Source organism: Oncorhynchus tshawytscha, linkage group LG06, assembly GCF_018296145.1.
Source record: "Oncorhynchus tshawytscha isolate Ot180627B linkage group LG06, Otsh_v2.0, whole genome shotgun sequence".
NCBI lineage: Eukaryota > Metazoa > Chordata > Actinopteri > Salmoniformes > Salmonidae > Oncorhynchus > Oncorhynchus tshawytscha.
Genome location: NC_056434.1, coordinates 44,144,905 through 44,163,858, shown reverse-complemented (window position 1 = coordinate 44,163,858; position 18,954 = coordinate 44,144,905). Strand labels below are relative to the sequence as shown.

The window sequence follows — 18,954 nt, the reverse complement described above, 5'->3', positions numbered from 1 at the left end:
AGTATACTGTGCACTTTAGTGTACAGTGCATTTTAATCACCGCCCTCCTGTCCCACAGGAGACTTTGCCTCTTGCCAGGCATTCGTTGATAAGGTATTCTTAATTGACCTGCCTGTTAAAAAGACATAAAATAAATACAAATAAAGTGAGTGTCTGAATGTGTCCCCCTACTGCTGAAATATGGATCTCTATGCAGATGAGCACAACATAAAATGACATTCTAGACAATTCTGCGCTTCCAACTTTGTGGCAACAGTTTGGGGAAGGCCCTTTCCTGTTTCAGCATAACAATGCTCCTGTGCACAAAGCGAGGTCCATGCAGAAATGGTTTGTTGAGATCGGTGTAGAATATTTGACTGGCCTGTACAGAGCCCTGACCTCACAACCCCATCGAACACCTTTGGGATGAATTGGAACGACGACAGAGCCAGGCCAAGTCGGCCAACATCAGTGTCGAGCCTCACGAATGCTCGTGGCTGAATGGACGCAATTCCAGGGAGCAATGTTCCAACTTCTAATGGAAAGCCTTCCCAGAAGAGTGGAGGCTGTTATAGCAGCAAAGGGGGAGGACCAACTCCATATTAATACCAATGATTTTAGAATGAGATACTCGACGAGCAGGTGTCCTTTACCTGCTTTACAGTAGCCATGGATGACATTAGACATGAAATTCAAGTGATCTAAGAGTAGCTATCACGTCAATGCAAAATATCTTAGCCAGTCTTACTGATGCATGTTGAAGTTGGACTGAGAATAAATAATGAAAACATTGCTTAAAAATATTTTATTTACAGGCCACATTGGGATACAGAAATAAACGTTCAAAGATTACAGTGTCAAAAGACTTAAGCTTATTTCGTTTTGAAAGATCACAACCTATAGCCGTTGAAACAAGCAATCTGCAGAATAGAAAGACATACCATGACCAACAATACTTCACACAAATGTAAAACTGATCTAAAATGCAGTCAAATAAATACTGTACAATTAATAGTAGCCTACTGGATAATAGGACCCTGCCAGCAGGCCAGTAATGCCATGCACGATAAAACATGTTGGATGCTGAAAAGTGAAACAGTTGAGTAACTGGAAAGCAACTCATGAGTTTGCTTCTCTGAAGCTTTGTCTTTTTGTTATTTACAAGGGCTGGGAGTAGGAGAAGTCAAGTTTCTCTGATTGAATCTCTACAGCATATATAGGCAACCGCAAATGGCTAAATAGCTAGACAGGAGCGCAGCACAATTAACATGAGGGTGTAGAATAAGTCAGTCAAAGATGGGAACTCCGTTCTGGGTGGGTGGCACTTAAAGCTATTTGACATGCTTAAACCTGGAAGTTAGTGCAATATGTCTTGCCAGGTAGCACACGAGAATAGTGAAGATTTAGTGATGGCTTAATTTTACTTGGGGTCCCCTCTGTTGGCATGCTCTGTGCCAAATTAAATAAATGTTTTTATATTCAAAAGAGATTGCTTCCTTTGGGTCGACCTAAATATTTGAAGTTCTTAGTCTAGAAACGGTCACCATCAAACAGCCCTGAGCAGTTGTAACTTTGTCCACCATTCACGGTTTGAAGTGACAACAATTAACATGAAAAAACAAACAATTTTGGAATGAAAGTTGGACAGGCTACATAATTCCATTTCTATAAAAAAGGACTCAAGGGTACAACTAAAAGGGTTCTTAGTGACACTTGTAATGCCAACTACACATAAAAAAAATAAAAACAAGGGAATAGATCAATGATCAGAAAATGTGTCCACAATGATGTGTCATTTCATGTTGCTTATCAAAACAAACGTTTCTTAAGTCAAGAGCATGGGTCCCTGAGAAAGACACAAACTGGAGCAATCTCTCACTACAAATGTAAGAGGTCTTTCAAGCCATTCATGGTGCTCACATTTTTGGCATTATCACCAAAAAAAAAGACCAATTCAAAATCCAACCTGAGGTCTTTCAAGCCAATATGAGGGTATATATAGTGACAGGGAAAATAAGCATACCCTTTAACAATAACTGGATCAGTAGCCTTAATTACATACAATAGCAAACTTCTGTCACTTAAAGAAAAAAATCCACTCTTTTTTTAAATTAGTCCACTGTTAATACAGTCCCAAAATGTTTTGCATGTCAGCAGTCAAGTTTTCAAGGTATAATTTTATGAAGCAAAGTGTCACTTGATGCGGCAAGTGACACTTTGCTTCTTGAAAATCCTATCTTGAAAACTTGACTGCTGACATGCAAAACATTTTGGGACAGTATCAACAGTGGACTAATGAAAAAAAAAAAAGCCAAAATACAGTTGAGTGGATTTTTCCTTTGACACATTTATAAAAAAATAAATATTCTTTCAATTTCATACAAACAGCCAAATATTCTTGACCAATCTTTTTTAATCAAAGTATCATACTTAGCCCAAGTAGAAGATGGGAAATGTGTATAATCTTTTGTAAATTTTTGCTGAAATCCACCCATACAAATGTAAGAGGCAAAGTATACAACCTCTTAGGGAAGAAAATTCCACATCCGTTACACTATCCATCGTAACAGGATTGTCATAGTCATTAACTCCCCCCCCTCAATACAGAATTCAATACCAGCAAAAGAAACAGAACAATAAAAACCAAAAGAGAAAGTGAAATAAATTATGGATAACTTATTTTCTGTAAATAAATTCTGTACATTTTTTACTTTATATAAAAGCTTTTTGCAATTTCAGAAACATTTAATAATAACAGCACTCTCAAGCTCCTGCCCTAATTTGACCAATAGATGGCACCAAAGGAACACATTTGATATGATCAACTATAGAGTGATCAACTATAGAGCAATAAGGCTCGTAACTCTTTTAGTAAACAGAAGCAGTACTCTTAATGTGGTGGGAGAGGTATTTTTTGGAATGGCTTAATGCATTAGGTTTCATAGATAGCTTTTTACATACTGGGAGGCTGATAAGGCAAGGTGACTAGAGTGCTGCATCAAAATATCTCCCCCCTCTCTCAAATGCAATCACTGTTGTGATCGTGACAGGAGGCTAGGCAAAAAGGATAGCATGAATATACACTATAGCACCATTTCAAATTTGTTCCAACACCATAGCACCATTCTTGCTCTTCAGTCAGACTAACACAAGACAATCTCCCAAAGAGGGGATGAAAACCAGGTCGCAGAAAGCAGCATCTTCACTTGCCATTCTCGGCTTAAGCACAACATGTTTTGCTTGTCGTGGCATAACAAGTAGTGTTGGTTGGAAGGGCTAGTGCAAGCCTTGGGTAAAGCACCAGCCAAAACAGATACAAAAGCGTGTGGCTCAGATGCAAAGTTGTTGTATCAAAAGACGTAATTTCAATTCCCACTGCCATGCATCTTTGGACAATCCTGTGTTGTTGCGGTGCTTCAACTCTGAAACAAAGCCAAATTTACCGTGTCTCTCTTTTGATGACTAGAACATATACAATCCAATGTCACTGCTGAGAATCCATGCAGTAGTTTTTACAGCGGAACCATCACTTCACCATGGCAAACGGTGCGCTCGCTCATGTCTTTGTCATCTAGCATGTGGAGTCAGTGATTCAGGGCAGTCCATCCAAGCGATGATTTTTGATAGAATGTGAGAGTCGAAGCTGAAAGAGACGCATCCTCAGTATATGGGCAGGGGTCGAGTTGTTCCTTAAAGTTTTTACTGGGGACATAAGGGTCTTGAGTGCTATAGCAAAAAGTGGTTGTTCCTGCTCAGCTTGAGAATCTTCCCCAGTCTCTGCTTGGTGGTGGCCATACCTTTCTTAGGACGTTTTCCTGAGAAGAAACATTGCACAGGGATCAATAACAAAGGGAGGAGAGAGAAGAAGAATGCTACACTCATTTCAACTACTATAGATTAACTAGGTCAAATAAAAATATGGAGTCAAACCTTTAGTCGCTTGATTACTGATGGGTGGGGTGTTTGGGGCGGACCTCTTGGAGGGGTGCAGGGGGGGTGACAGAGTGGTCTCACAGTACTGATAGTCAGTCCCTGGGCTGGGGTCCAGGCAGAGGGGGCTAGAGGCAGCCCGAGAGGGGCTCTGGTCCCCCCAGGCCTCGCTGCTGTTACTCCCACTGCTCTGACTGTCCATGAAGTTCTTGTTCTCCTGGATCCTCTGGCTGAGTTCAGCTCGACACTCCTTACGCACATGCTGCTGGGCCCTCCGCTCATCCTAAAGGACAGGGAGACATTGTTACTTTACATTAGATCCCAACGTGTTACCTAGAGAGGAAGATTAGTCATTCCAATACAGGGTGAGTGATTCTGATGTCCTCTCAAAATAGAGACGTCAGTCTTTAGAGGTGTCGGCATCAGCATGTGCAGTATTGACCCATTCAACCTTGGCTATTGTCATTACCTGAAGGCTCAGTGTGGAGTTGCTGTCTGAATCCTGGCTCTCCTCCCCTGACGCAGGCTCTCTTTCACCTACAGGACAACCACAGGGAAAGTTTACTTCATCTGAAATGGATTGAATTAGGTCCTTAGTCAAATTGAGATCTTGATGTTTATAAGAATTTCAGGACTGTAGCGCACCACGGTCAGGGGAGCGATGGGCTGGGCTGGACCACCAGGGCTCCTGGGCAGTGCTACTCTCCTCTGGTCGCTGAGGGTACAGCAGCCCTGCCATGGACAGCATGCCCTCAACAGCCTCCTCTTCTGTGGTTGGCGAGGTAGGATGTTCTCTACAAAGGCCAGCAAGTAAAGGAACAACTTAATTAAATCTCTTAACTCAACTGGATAATGAATGATTCATGCATGACTCCTCAGCCACTGTGGCTAATGTAATACTAATCCTCATTGGATTCCTATTGCATTGAATTGCATTGCATACAGAATACGTAGAACAAGAAGGCCATTTGGTCCATTTATCCATGCGTCCCCGTACCCTTTGAGTGGTTTGTGGTGGTGGCTGAGGGCCTGGCTGGCCTGCTGCAGGTCCGTCACACTGCCTGTGCCTCGCTCCGTCCTGCACAGCTCCTTATCCTCCTCATCTGAGCTCCCTGAATCCTTCCCAGAGTCCCTTTTCTGCACAAGGTCACACAGATGTGTCAGCCTTTATAACTTAAAAACTCTTCCTCTGTGTGAAGGAGAGACCGGGCCCTTTGGGGATGAAGTGCGATTAGTTACCTGTGTAGAGCAACGCTCTTCGGACTCAGAGTCTGAGATGTCGGAGTACACCGCGGTTCCTTTCCTCAGATCGGAATTCACTCTTTCGAAAAACTCTGAGGAAAAAAAGAGAAGGATGAATTACATACCTCTGCAATGGAATTTGATCTTTTAATTTTAATTCTCTGGCATTCAAAGATGAGCCTACCTAAACCGTTGATTGACAGCCGGTGACTTGACCAGTTAGACTCACTGCTGAGAGAGCTCGGTATCTCCCCTCTCTCTGGGTCTCTGTGCTGTTCCTGCATGGTGTCATTGATTTCTGTTTTCACCAGGACCCCTCCCAACTGGTGGCCACCAGTCCTCTCACCTTCCCACACCGGACTATTCTTCACCCTGGTGTGACAACGCTCATCTCTGTGCACACATACACACACTAGTAAGAAGGGGAGAAAAAGCCTAGAGGCAAACAGAATTTGGCATTGAAAGCCATTTTACCTCATTTTATTTAGGCTAAATTTTGACGTAAGTGGTGAGTTGAAACATGTAAAGATTGCACAGTACAGGTGGTCCATCCGAACGTGTTTAGGCTGTACAACACCAGCTCTGTGTTGAAACATGTAACCACTGCAGCCAGTAACGTGAGCATTATCAAAGCCAACCGGAGGTGTTGGATGGTGAGTAGAGTGAGTCACTGCTCTACCTGTTGGGAGGTGATGCATGACTGAGGACTTAGCGTGCGGGCAGAGAGATGCCGGCTGGCAGAGGAACCATTAACCCAGGCTCCAGATCCTTGGCTCCTTCCCTGAAAAGGTCACAGGCAGCCGGGGGCCAAGGGTGCCAGGGAGGGGGTGGGGTTCTTCTGGCTCACCTGATAATCCGGCCGTGGCACATCACCAGACGTAGGTTGTTGTCCAGGCTCCGCTCCACAGCTGCAGCAGATGCCACAGATGCCTTGTTGAACTTGGCCGTCACCGTGGAGCTGAACGGGGCATCCTGCGAAAAGAGCATAGAGATTTACTTTAACAAAAGTTGATAATTAACCTAGCCTCAGTGTAGGAGTTGCACATTGGGTTAGACCAAAGCAGCATGGGGGAGATGGTAGTGTGTCAATACCCTCACCTCCTCAAAGGGTCCCACTTCCAGCCTCTTGAGCACCTGTCGCGTGTGCAGCTCCAGGATCTCCAGGTTGGAGGGCGTCTTGGGCGCGTGGTGATGATGGTGGTGGTGCCGTAGCCGTCTGGCAGTCCTGCGAGCATGATGGCTAGCCCGGTCCAGAGTCGACCGCGTCAGCGGGCATCCTCCACTTCCCTGAGATTTCATTGGCTTGCTACCTCCAGCACCACTCTGCTGCTCCTCCTGTGGTTAAGAAGAGATACTAATCAGTACAGAACCAGAACACTGAAATAACCAGCTTGAAAGAAACACAGTGCCTTTGACCTGGTACTTAAAAAAGAGAAAAATGGAAATAAAAAAAAAAGAATGAGGGACAGCCTTTTACTCGGAACACAAATTGTTTAGAACCAGCTCCAAGTCGTCACATAACAGCTTGAGGCCCTCTCTCCCAGCCCCGTCACAAGGCCTTACCTCCAGGTAGCGGATTTCCTTTGTGAGTTCTTTAATTAGACGGTTGGGTCTGATATGGTCCGGGACCTCGCTGGCCGGCTCTGTGACCTGAGGAGAGGCAGAGAGCGTTGGGACAATGAGGGCTCGTACAGTCTGTCTGCAGATGGTGGTTACAGTTTCCCAGCCTGGTCTTAGTCATACCACCACATTGGATACAACCTGCCCACTATTGACCTTTATAGAAGGAGCCCAATGTAGATGACATTAGAATGTATATAATGTGACCAAACGTCCTATTCTGTAGTCAGATGTTACACGCACAAAAGAAGCTGATTTGGCGTCTACAATAAGGTTTCCTGTAGTATCTTACCTCTCGCTTCAGCCAGTTCTTCAGTGCAGTAATCAAGGCTTTCACTCCTTCTGTCAGGTAGGCTGGGGGCTGGCAGTTATCCTCTCGTAACTCTGAGAAGCCAGGAATCATATGAGAAGGATGTCAAAAAAAAAGTGCAGAAAGTTACCAAAAGGGGACATCACCGACACAGCAACAAACTCTTCCTCCAAGTTGTATTTCTCTCACCCTTTAGAGTCTCCAGTAGATTCTTTGCCACATACCAGCAGATGGCCTCAAAGTAAGGGAATTTGAATAGGTCAGGAGTCTTCAACCGCCGCTCCATCTCATAACACCTGTAGTTGAGGATGCAGCAACCGAGGTCAAACACACACACACACACAACGCTGAGACCTATCACAGTGAAACCACCACTTCATTGCTGGCCATTAAAAAGAGCAGAAGGTAAGAGCGGTGTATTTAGCCATTCATTTCAATGTTATTGCTCTACAAAAGTAAAGAAAGGCAACAGAATGAGCAGAGGACAGAGGGTTTTCTGGGTGCTCACCTGAGCTGCATGCCTATGTTGAGATTGTGGAGGAAGTTCCCTCCGAACGCCATGCAGTCCTGAGAGGTGAGAACAGCATGGATCCATCCTGGGGAACACAGAGGAGGATAGACCACATCAACAGCTGACCCACAGATGTGGAGCAAAAGGCCAGTAGCAGGCAGAAGACAAACATGCAATAAATTCAACATTTCATTTGGGATTCTTGTTCTCCAGCTGTGTTTCAGCCACATCAAAGGGTTTAGGAAATGGTTGAAAAACCTTCCACGTTGCAGCAGCGCATCCACAGAGGCGTGACGATGCTGGGCTGGGAGGCCCTAAACATTATAAATGCCTGGCCATGGAGGGTGCACAGAGAGCTGCTGTGGCCCCAGCAGAGAGAGGACGGGAGCCACTCAAGTGATTATATGGATGGCTGATAACGGTTGGGGTCCTCTCTCATCCGCTGCCTGTCTGCTACATATCAGCCATCAAGAGCCCAACCGTGTGACCTTCCCTACCAGGGGCCTTTGGCTTCCCGCAATAAACCATTTCAGAAATGGTATTTATGGTACAGCAGGGGGCCTGTGAATGCAGTTCATGAAATCATAATTTGTACATTCATCCAAAAGCAGGTGGGCCCATGCTGATGGATCATTGTGCCACAGTTAAAATGATCAAATACTCTTTACTAAAAAATTAACGTTCATTTTTGACATCAGGAAATAGACACAGATTTGTTGTATTTGTACAATGACATTTTCCTCTGGGGAATGGTGGTTTTATGTGTTTATGTACTGAGGACCTGTGTGTGTGTGTGTGTGTGTGTGTGTGTGTGTGTGTAACCCAATATGGAACTGGGCCAGGGCTCTCTCCCAGCAGGGAGCCACTAAGAATCTCACGCTCTCAGTGTCTGCTAGCATCATCAGTCCAGAGACCTTTCACATCCCCAGCAATCCAACTGGGAAAAGCAGCCTTGTGGGAAGCTGTGTTGTTTCCCTCAAGTCAAAAAAGTGTCACTATAAATAACTTGGAAATCTGCTTCTCCACCCTGTGGCTAGAGAAGCTGGATCAAATAATTAAATATGCCCTTTTACATGATGTGCATCAATTCATTTTGGCGTGTCATCACCTATTTGACTTGCCATGTAATCGAAAGACCATATATATATATATGATGTAGGGAAGTTCTGTTAACAACAGTGGTTGTCATGTGGTGCTGTTGTCCTCGGTGACAGAGGAGGTCCACTCAGGCCCTTCAGAGCGCACAGTGGAAGACACAAATAACACAGGTCTTCCTGTGAGGCGCTATATCAAAGGCTAGCTGCTCCGCTCAGTGCTAAATGGAAAAGCAGCTTTACGGCTCATGTTTTTGAATGCCCTTGTGTCTGCAGCAGAGCTTTGGAAATATAGTGCTGTACACGAGGAATGTTGCAACAGTAGAGCAACTTAAACCCTTTGAACTCAGACAAGTTCCTTTAAAAAAAAAAACCTGACTTTGTCCTGTGGTGGAAAAGGAGACCGCTGCTTCTCGTAGCTTCTCCTAACCTGTCGGGATGAGGACAGTGGTTCCCTGCGGCACCACACACTTGTAGCACTTGTCCACCTTGTCGCCGAAGAACACCTCGCTCTGGTTGGGGGAGGAACTCCATGCCTCGTATAGTGCAAGATTAGCCTGGGTCGGCTTGATCAAGTAGAAGATCTTCTCTCCCTTCAGGACAGAGAAGAAAAAATATATATATATTTTTTTAAATTAGCAGAACATTATTCCAGTGCAATGGAATTATTAATAATACAAAACAATTTACACAAGTGTATCTGGAGGGGGAGATTTTCAGAGGAAGGCAAATTAACAAGACCCAGCATGTAGTCAGTGGTGCTACAGTAAAACACTTGAGGGGTGACAAACCACAGGAGAAGCATGAGGATATTCAAGCTGGGCTGTCAGACTACATAGTCAATGCAAAACGCCCTGAAGAAGACTATAAACAACTCTGGTGCCTAACCCTAGCACATTTTACAAAAGGGACACTCTGCTGTCTGTGAAGATATAAATCATGCTGAGCATAGCAATTCCACAGCTTACCCAGAGTACGTGGTACCACACGGATGTGCCTCCGAAGTCTATGTGGAAGTCTGTGTAGCTGTCCTTCACCCCCATCAGGCAGTACTTCTGGACAAAAGGCTTGGGGAAGAAGGAGTCATCTGGCCAGTAGTTCTCAACCCAGGACATCTTCTGAGCGATATCAGGCACCACCACCAGCTCTGCCATCCTGAGAGGATATAGTGTTCAGGGAAGTTCTACCAGTAAGGCTGATTCGTTTTTAACGCTACTCATCTTTCAATACACCTATTACTGCACTCTAATAAGGCAGTATTGTTCATCACGTTACACAGCTTCATATCTACCCATCACTGTTCACCAAATTAAACCAGGCATTTACCAAGAAGATTCATTTAATATAACTAATTTCTCCCCACCTCTTTGCCAATTTAGAGTGGTTTATTCTACCAGCTGTGCTGCTTCTCTGTGTAGCCCACGCAGCACAGTAGGAAGGAAACCGCACAAAATGGACTATAATGTTGGGGATAAAGTTCGGAATTACACAATTTCATGTGTACAACATCTAAAGACCTGCATCACTATACTGAGAGGTTTGTCGTTTTTAAAATGATATATTTTGGTGTTTTTTGAGCCTTAGTTCCTGTTTTCCCGTGACTCCCATACCGCAGAACAAGCAATGAGGAAGTCTATTGCGGGTGCGGTAAGTTTCTCAAAACCAAGTGAAATCGGGAAAAAAAATACGTGTCTAGACCCTTCTATAATATCCCATTTACATAACAAATAGGATCATTCTAAATGGTGAAAATTCAGTGAATCCTAAAAATACTTAAGTGAATCCAAATTATACAATGATCAAAGCAGTAGCAGGATATACGTGTTAATAGCGAAAAGTAACCAATACTTACTTGGTGTCTGAAAACTCCAGACTGATCACGTTCAGCACCTTTGGCCGATAAGGTTTGTAGTAATACTTGACGAACTCTCGAAGCTTCATTTTGCTGTCTGCCTGTCTGGCAACATCAATGACATCCACGATTTTGTCACCACCTGCAAGAAAGTAATGCTTCAGCTTAGAATATGGTTTCTGCGATGCAGAAAGTAGTCTGGAGGAAGTTCAAGATGGGATGGGACAGGCATTAACACTTGTAGAACGTAGTATGTTAAGTAAGGACAGGTGCCAGGTGGATTTGATATGATATTACAGCATCGCCCCATTACTGCACAGTACTACTGACCAATACATGCTAAATCTAGCTTCTAAAAATACTTTAATATATTGAAATCTACCAGGGATACTCACAGATCCAATCCACCACCCTCACCCCAGCCCAGACAGAGGGCCAGCCAGAGACAGACTACAGTTCTCATGCGCAGATGTCCAATGATGGAGGGCGCAAGGAGTGAAGCTTGCTGACATTTTCAGAATCCCCATAATACTCCTGATGGACACCTCAGTGCTGCTGCAGCCTGCCCACTGGAGGAAGTGCATTGAAACATTCAAGGCAATCTCTCCGCATCCCATTACTGTCCTTCCATTGATGGACGCTGGAGGAGCCTAGTAAGGGTTGGCTAATGTCTTTCATGTGTGTCAATAACGCCACCTGTGTACAGCTGGCAAACTGCAAATACATTTTAAAAAATGGAGGGGGAGGGGGGAGTTGTGAACAGACCTGCAGTTAACACAGGGCATGACAGGACAGCTGGTGGCTGTGCAAGGACAGCCCTGTTTGGCCCTGCTGGCCACCACCTGATGAAAGGGAACAGCTGGAGGCAGAGCAGCCTCACATACAGAGAACAGCCAGAGGAGCACTAGTGTACAGATGGGAAGGGGAGCTGCCTGGGCGTAGAACCACCAACGACAAGTTGGGGCAAAAAAATCTCTCCAACCACCAATGTCCTAAGGCGAATATTTATGGTCCTCATTTTAGCAATTATCTTTCCATCCAGTGACACAGTCAGGGACTAGGAGCACAGGTCTCCTGGAGAATAGACAGGGCGGTGCTGGTCCCAGGTCTGAGGTCCTTGGAAAGTGTGATGTTAAAACCATGCTCCAAAAGGACAAAAGACACTTTACAACAGGTTTGCCATTAGGGTAAATGGAGAGACGGCCATGGAAAAAAACATATCGTTCAATACAATTAACTTACAGGTCCCTGCTGAGCCTAGCAGGCAGAGTGCCAACTGAGGTGAATGGATGAGCTTGGGCAGCTGGCCTGTGGTGAATGCTTGGTTAAGCACGGGGCATTTAAACATTGTGAATATGAACAATGTTAAAGAATATTTTCCAACTAATAAACCCCCAAAATAGACCCACACATGAATACATTAAACCATTTGACGGTCATTGTCAGGCTGACACCTCAACCTAGACTGATAACTCCACAGGCTTATGCCTAATCCAAGGAGCTTTCAGGAGTCCAAGAGCCATGAAAACCACAACATATCACTGTGAGAATGGAAGACTGTTCTTCTGCCAGTGACAAATAATATGCTGCTCAGAAACCGAGGAGTGGGCAGAATGTCTCTGACACACATCTCTGACACAGATGTGAGATCGAATTTGGAGCCTGAGTTCCCAAAAAGGAAGACCATACCATTCATCTTTTCTAATATCTACAGTTCTAATATCACACCATGACTGTGGGCATGAAAGAAAAAAACCCAGAGACACAATAAATCCCATGCTAAGAAAAACAATGGCCAGTGCTTCACTTTTTGTAGTCTTCTGGTTATGGTAATATGATACACTGGTCACAGGGACAAATTCTCAGGTTAGCAGCAATAGTGAGACGGTTTTGTCTCCACTCTTTCTGTTTGTGTAGACAGAAGGAGCAGAGTGAACGTAATTTGAACCTAAAAGAAACTTAGCCGGACATAAACCTGAGATGTCTGATAATGTACTGGGGATGTAAGGGGATCTCATAAGTACCAGACTTTCAATAGTGGAGAGAGGTGATAAACCACAGTGCTCCGTAAGCTAAGCCACTTTTAGCGACACACTTATTTCATTATTGGTGGATTAATGTAACATGTAAAAAGGTGGACCCAGTGAACCTCTCAGCTCTGTGAACTGAGATGGTCCCGAGGCGCATTAAGTTACAGTAATGTACAGACACGGTACACGGCAAGCACTTAGGATTAATATTTAACCCTCGACAAGATGCTCAGCTAGCATCTCATTAACAAACACGTTTGATTAAACATCCCACTCAGCGGTAAACAATCCAGAAATGTCTAGAGAGCTGGTGTACATAGAAACAGAACATTAGCACACTGAAACAATTCTTTTGAAAATGGGTCCGTTTAGAAAATAAGTATGTCACAGTAAAATGTACACAAAGAAAACAAAGGCACCAAAACAGCACACTCTGTGAGAGAGGGCTCCATTTTAACAAACCTAATGTAATGGTAAATCTTAGTGCTGGTGGTAGCGTTGCAGGTTCTGGGGTGTATCAGAAATATTTGAGCTATTTTCACAGCGGGAATTATGGGCGCAATAGCTGGCGGTGGCAAAAAAGGGCTGGGTTTTGATGAATAAATTAGTTGCAGGTGTGTCGAGGCTTGGCCCTTCACTGGCCAATGAGAACATGCTTCATGGCTAAATATGTGGTTGCTTCAAGTTGTGCATTTAAGGTATTTTTTATATCAACTACAAATCAAATGTTAGTCCGTAATAAATAGCCTACAGAAACAAAATGCAGGCCTATCCCATATTGGATAATTAGGTTGAACATGTTTGCAATCCACATTGTTCTAAGTAGGGTAATTGCATGGCTTCAATAAAAAATATATATATATATTTTAAAACATAGCATTCAAACTGATATAGGCCTACTGTAAATTGCCTTGTCTGAGCTATGCCAAACATAACACAAGATTAAATAAGACCTAAAAAGACAGTGAACGATTCTAATAAAACAACTTGTTTTAAGTAGGCTGTGTCTAAATACAGTTACAAGCACCATAATTGCTCCCCGTGGGCATATAATATTATGACAACGTAGACTAGGGATAGTTTTACTCATACCTACACTTTTAAAAATAACTGTAAACAGATCCAATATAAAGATAAAAAGCGGTGGGGGGTCCACTTACTGCACCCAAATATAATGTTTTATAAACATCATGGAACCATGTTAGAGATCATTTTCGCACCTCTCCAAACAGAGCAGACAGCTTCTAAAATGCATTGCATGCGAGCCATGCATTCTAACAAAGCCATGGACAGTGAATCCTTCTAATAAGTTTGGTTTTTAATCCAATTAAACTAAAACAAGCAATATGTTGTTTTTTTTAAACGGCAACTATATTTCTAAATAGGATGGGGTCAGAATCATGATATCAAGAATTGCATCTCTCGTTCCATGAACAGGCACACGTAGGCCTAAGGCAAAGAGCTTTTTGGCAGGAGTAGCCTATAATGTTTGTCCTATCCATTGAAGATATACCTAGGCTACTATTTAATAAACTATACAATAGCCTAACCCTACAACAGGCCAAGTTATAACAAACATGTAGCCTATCTAGTGTTCTACATTAAATTGGCTTCAACATGGAAGTCTTAGGCTATAGACTAGGGGTATTCAACTCTTACCCAAGGAGGTCCGCACTACTGCTGGTTTTCAATAACTAATTGCACCCACCTGGTATTCCAGGTCTAAATCAGTGGACATGGCTTCGAGATCCATAGTTGAGTATGAGGGCGTCTCCCGAGTGCCGCAACAGTCTAAGGCACGGCATTGCAGTGCTAGAGGGGTCACTACAGACCGGGTTCGATCCCAGGCTGTGTCGTAGCCGGCCGCGACCGGGAGACCCATGAGGGGGCGCTCAATTGGCCCAGCTTCGTCCGGGTTATGGGAGGGTTTGGCCAGCCGGGATGTCCTTGTCCCAACTCACTCTAGTGACTCCTGTGTCGGGCTGGGAGCATGCACGCTGACACAGTCGCTGTACGGTGTTTCCTCCGAGACATTGGTACGGCTGGCTTCTGGGTTAAGCGAGCAGAGTGTCAAAAAGCAGCGTGGCTTGGTGGGGTCGTGTTTCGGCGGACACATGGCTCTCGACCTTTGCAGTGATGGAACAAGACTAACTACCAATTGGATATCACAAAATTGGGGAGAAAAATAATAATATTTTTTTTATACCTTTGAGCGCTTTTCATAAATGCATTGCATGTTCAAACCACTAAGCCAACCATCACAGTTGATATGGACAGTAGTAACTTTGCCACGTGAAAGGTAAACAAACAAGCAAATATAGCCTACATGCGGATCCAGAACCATGGACAGTGATAGGAATTCCCGCGATTTGACAGAAATCCAACAAAGGAAAGTGGAAGAGGCATTTTTTGATAGCAATCTTTTTAAAATAACTTGATGATCCTAAACAGGCTTCCTACAGTCACTGTCACCTTTAATGCAGAGTCCATACATTTCATAGAAGATGGACAAAAATAAATAAAAATGGGGGATTTCATTAACTCTTTTGCTGATTATGATACTTTCAATAAGCCTACTGTGTGTGCCTCCGCTGACAAATTCAATGCCATCAGCAAATCGCTTTACTGCTAAGACCAGCTTTTGGTCGGTGTTAAATATCTCTAGTTGCACTGGCTGAAATTGGCATATAGGTGCATGTTTTTTTAAGGACACACTTCAGATTTCAACACCTCCTACCTCAGCGCAAGGCAGCTGATGGTAGACGGGTAAATTAACAACGCTTGCACAAAGGTTGGAAAAAAGCAGAGCGCTGGGTTTTACAAGTGAAAATTGCCAATGAGTGTGCGTTTCACACTAGCGCCGCCTTAACGGCAATCGAAAAGTGTCCAGAAAGCAGTCTATTTTTCAAGTGTTCTCCTCTTACCAACGTACTCCTCCACATCCCTTACAGAGAAGCTGGAGGGGGGCAGCTTGAGACCAAGTCCATCCAGTTTGGGAACGGTGATGGGGTAGCGGAAGCCCTGCTTCTCCAGGTACTTCTGTGTTACCTGATGGCCCTGCATCTGCACCATGATTTCATCCGCACTGCAACACAGGAAAGAGGGGCATTTATATTACGTTATTGGCAATCTACCTCAACTAATTCTACAAGATCGTGGCTCCTTCAGTACCTGGGAAAGGTCCTGTTCTGCAGCTCTCGTACAAACACAGAGGTCCCTGCTTGTACCGGCCTGCTGCCATCGTCAGGCTCTGTGTAGTCATGCCGGTGCCAGTTGTTATGTTTTTTCACTGGGAAGACAAGACAGCGAGTTGTAAAACTCCTCAACCGTCAGAGTCAATGATCAAACAGAGAAGATACTACACCAAGTTTGCAGGTGTCTGAGTGACATAGAAGTCTTGCATTATGGATTGTCTCCATAAACCATTTCAGAAGATCATAAAGCCCACATTATCTCTAGCCGAACAAGGGCCATCTTCAATCTCAATTTGATGATTACACCATCATTCAATTACCCTAATGCGCCCGCCGTATGCTCTGTGAGGTCAGACATCTAGTGGAGAGCCAAATATTAAATCAACCGTGCTGGAGTAATACAAAGTGACAGAGTGTGTGGTGGTACTTACTCAAGGAGGGTCCGTGTTGGACATCACATTTGGGACAGTGGTAAACATCGATGTCCACGGCATGGTGCTCTTCCACTTGGACACAGCTGGAGAGGGAAGAGAACATTTTGATATTTAGACTCAGTTTTATGAATTAAGCTGGTTTTCAACACACAACATATCTGTAGTAAATATAGTTTAAATGTAGGGAGTGATCCAACATCACCCTCCAAATAGAATGGTTTACCAAGAAAACCTTCCAAAAGGACTAATTCGAGGTAAAAAAGGATTGATTTGTTATTGCCCATTTGAATCCATTGTACAGGATGCGAACAGGTGACTGATGTTTCGACTTCAAGCTGACGTCTTCCTCAGTGACCTGACCATTGCACATAGCTCCTATGTATAGCCTAGTGGCCCATTGAGACAAAGTAAAACAATTACAATGATAATAATAAGAGGAAGTGTGTCTCGTTAATCAACAGGCCGTCAAAATGTACATAGGTGATATTTGAGTGTCTGTGAATCCGGAGACAAAACTACTGTTCCTAAATAACTGTTGCAAAATGTAAAATACTACCCCTTCTCATTCAAGAAGGGATCCAGCCAAGTGGTCAACCAACTAGGGTACACATCAACAGCCATCTGTAGTAGGCAGGGATCGGGAGGAAAGGAAAGTCTAAAAGTTGCCATCTTTAAACTTGTCAGCGGTTTTAAGCTTTAGGAATGCAGGGAATCCAAATCTAAGAGGGCTTTATCAAAATCACATAACGAAGTTATAAAAAGATTTCAGCTCACTTCCTTTCACATACAAAACATCCTGCCATCCTGATCCATTTGTCAAATAAGGATATCATAATCCACAAGTCATTTTGACTACCTTAGCACCTTTGTTTTCTCAACATTAACAACTTCAACCCCCTCAATAAAGAGTGAGAACTATAAATCTGTGGTAAATCTGAGGTAGCCATTTCAAGCTTCTTTGTCAATCACTTTGAAAATAAAAGGTTGATGACATCCGCTACTCATTCACTCAGCCTATTGAGTCCACTGGTCTCCCTCACACAGAACTACGCTACGCCTTGACCTCTTTCTCCCCTCTCTCTCCAGATGACATCCTACAACTAGTGAGGTCTGGCCAACCTGCCCACTCGACTCATCTGATATCAAAAACTATAGACCTGTATCCCTTCTTTCTTTTCTTTCCAAAACACTTGAGCGTGCTGTCTCTGATCAACTTTCTCTTTGTCTCTCTCAGAACAATCTTCTTGACCCTTAACTAGGGTTGCACATTTTGGGGAATATTCAGGAGGTGGAAACTTTCCGTGGGAATATATGCAAATAAATACCATTTAAATGTAGATGTTTCTTGCATTGCATATATTTAACAAATCAGATGGAGACAGAAACATTGACCTTTTACCTTATCATAAGTAGACATAATTGCAAATGATTAAATCCTTACAATAGAAATAAAAGAAACTATTTAGTTACGAATTGAACTTTAATTAAATTAGTTGACTCTTCACATGGGATGATTTCACTGAACAACAAAAGGGAATATTGAATGATCTCCAATGATCCATCGCATCTCCCAAAAACGTTTTCAACATATATCTGCAAAATGATAGTCTAGAAACTAAAGCTTTGGATGTCTTCCGCTCAGGCTTCCATGTCTTCTCCCTGGACCTCCTCAATGTCCACCTCTTGAACATCAGACTCTTAGGCCTCATCTTCACTGTCACTTTCCAACCTTGAGGATGGTTCGTTTTCAGGCTCAAAAAGTCCAAAAATTTGCCCGGATGACCACCAATTTTTCAACCATTGTATTGGTCAGCCTGTTGCGTGCGTGTTCCCAAACAAGGGCCAGTTGCGCTCTGAGGCGGCTGATGTTGGTGGGATTTGGAGGATGATTTAGGCAACAGGGGAAAGAGCCTCAGATACACAAAGTCCCTTCCACCAGGTGGCTGATGAGATATGTTGGCACGACTGCCATATTGCATCTTCATCCCAAAGCCCTTGCTTGGAAGTATACTTCGTCAGACTGTGGGACTGCAAATAAATTCATTAAAAATCCTACAATGTGATTTTCAGATTTTTTTTTCTCATTGTCTGTCATAGTTGAAGTGTACCTATGATGAAAATTACAGGCCTCATCTTTTTAAGTGGGAGAACTTTTTTGCCCCACTGTACACATATGTTCATATTTAATGAGACGACATCACCTTATTTGCATATTTAGTTAAATATTTCAGAAAAAAAAATACAAGTCATTTGTGTCTACATTCAGCTGGTAAAAGTTGATTGTGATATGATTAGGGGAGGGGGGTAGTACCTGGCCTTAAGAGAGAGTCTGGCAGACTCTTGATGACAACACCACTGATTTGTCATCTTATTTCACCTAAAGAGTCCACATCTTCAGAACATAGCCCCACTGAAAACCGGGTAACTAATCACACAGTGGCAGTGTGTGTTATTGAGAATGTCTGGCTCTGAGAGACGGTCCGGAACTGACTACAAACCACACACCCTCTCCCTACGTCATGACTGCAGTTGTGCATTGGAACAGTGGGCCCTGTATTCTCACACACTGCTACTTCCACTCACTATTACGGAGTGTGAAGGACAGAGCTAATAATGACTCACAGCTCCCTTTGTTGCAGAGCAGGCTAATGATGAAACAACCACCCTCTCAGGAAACACATTAGTCACCAGGCAACCCGGTAATTATGTCAGAGTAGGCTTAGGCCTAACCTAAAAGAAGTGAAACAGAACAAATCAA

At 43.6% G+C, this 18,954-nt stretch overlaps 1 protein-coding gene across 1 annotated transcript in view; it reads right to left on the bottom strand.

The window, feature by feature from the left end:
- Positions 1–769: 769 nt before the first annotated feature.
- The window catches only part of kdm7ab (lysine (K)-specific demethylase 7Ab), a 33,815-nt gene continuing 15,630 nt past the window's right edge, over positions 770–18,954 (bottom strand). The window contains exons 2-20 of the mRNA XM_024423929.2: positions 16,194–16,279; positions 15,740–15,857; positions 15,493–15,653; positions 10,539–10,680; positions 9,655–9,841; positions 9,117–9,279; positions 7,590–7,677; positions 7,271–7,377; positions 7,064–7,155; positions 6,715–6,801; positions 6,250–6,486; positions 5,999–6,123; positions 5,336–5,544; positions 5,149–5,243; positions 4,907–5,046; positions 4,555–4,703; positions 4,379–4,446; positions 3,910–4,192; positions 770–3,794 (exon numbers count right to left, since the gene is read on the bottom strand). Coding sequence (XP_024279697.1) covers positions 3,706–3,794; positions 3,910–4,192; positions 4,379–4,446; positions 4,555–4,703; positions 4,907–5,046; positions 5,149–5,243; positions 5,336–5,544; positions 5,999–6,123; positions 6,250–6,486; positions 6,715–6,801; positions 7,064–7,155; positions 7,271–7,377; positions 7,590–7,677; positions 9,117–9,279; positions 9,655–9,841; positions 10,539–10,680; positions 15,493–15,653; positions 15,740–15,857; positions 16,194–16,279 — 2,626 coding nt within the window. The 3' untranslated portion in view covers positions 770–3,705. The remainder of the gene's footprint in view (positions 3,795–3,909; positions 4,193–4,378; positions 4,447–4,554; positions 4,704–4,906; positions 5,047–5,148; positions 5,244–5,335; positions 5,545–5,998; positions 6,124–6,249; positions 6,487–6,714; positions 6,802–7,063; positions 7,156–7,270; positions 7,378–7,589; positions 7,678–9,116; positions 9,280–9,654; positions 9,842–10,538; positions 10,681–15,492; positions 15,654–15,739; positions 15,858–16,193; positions 16,280–18,954) is intronic.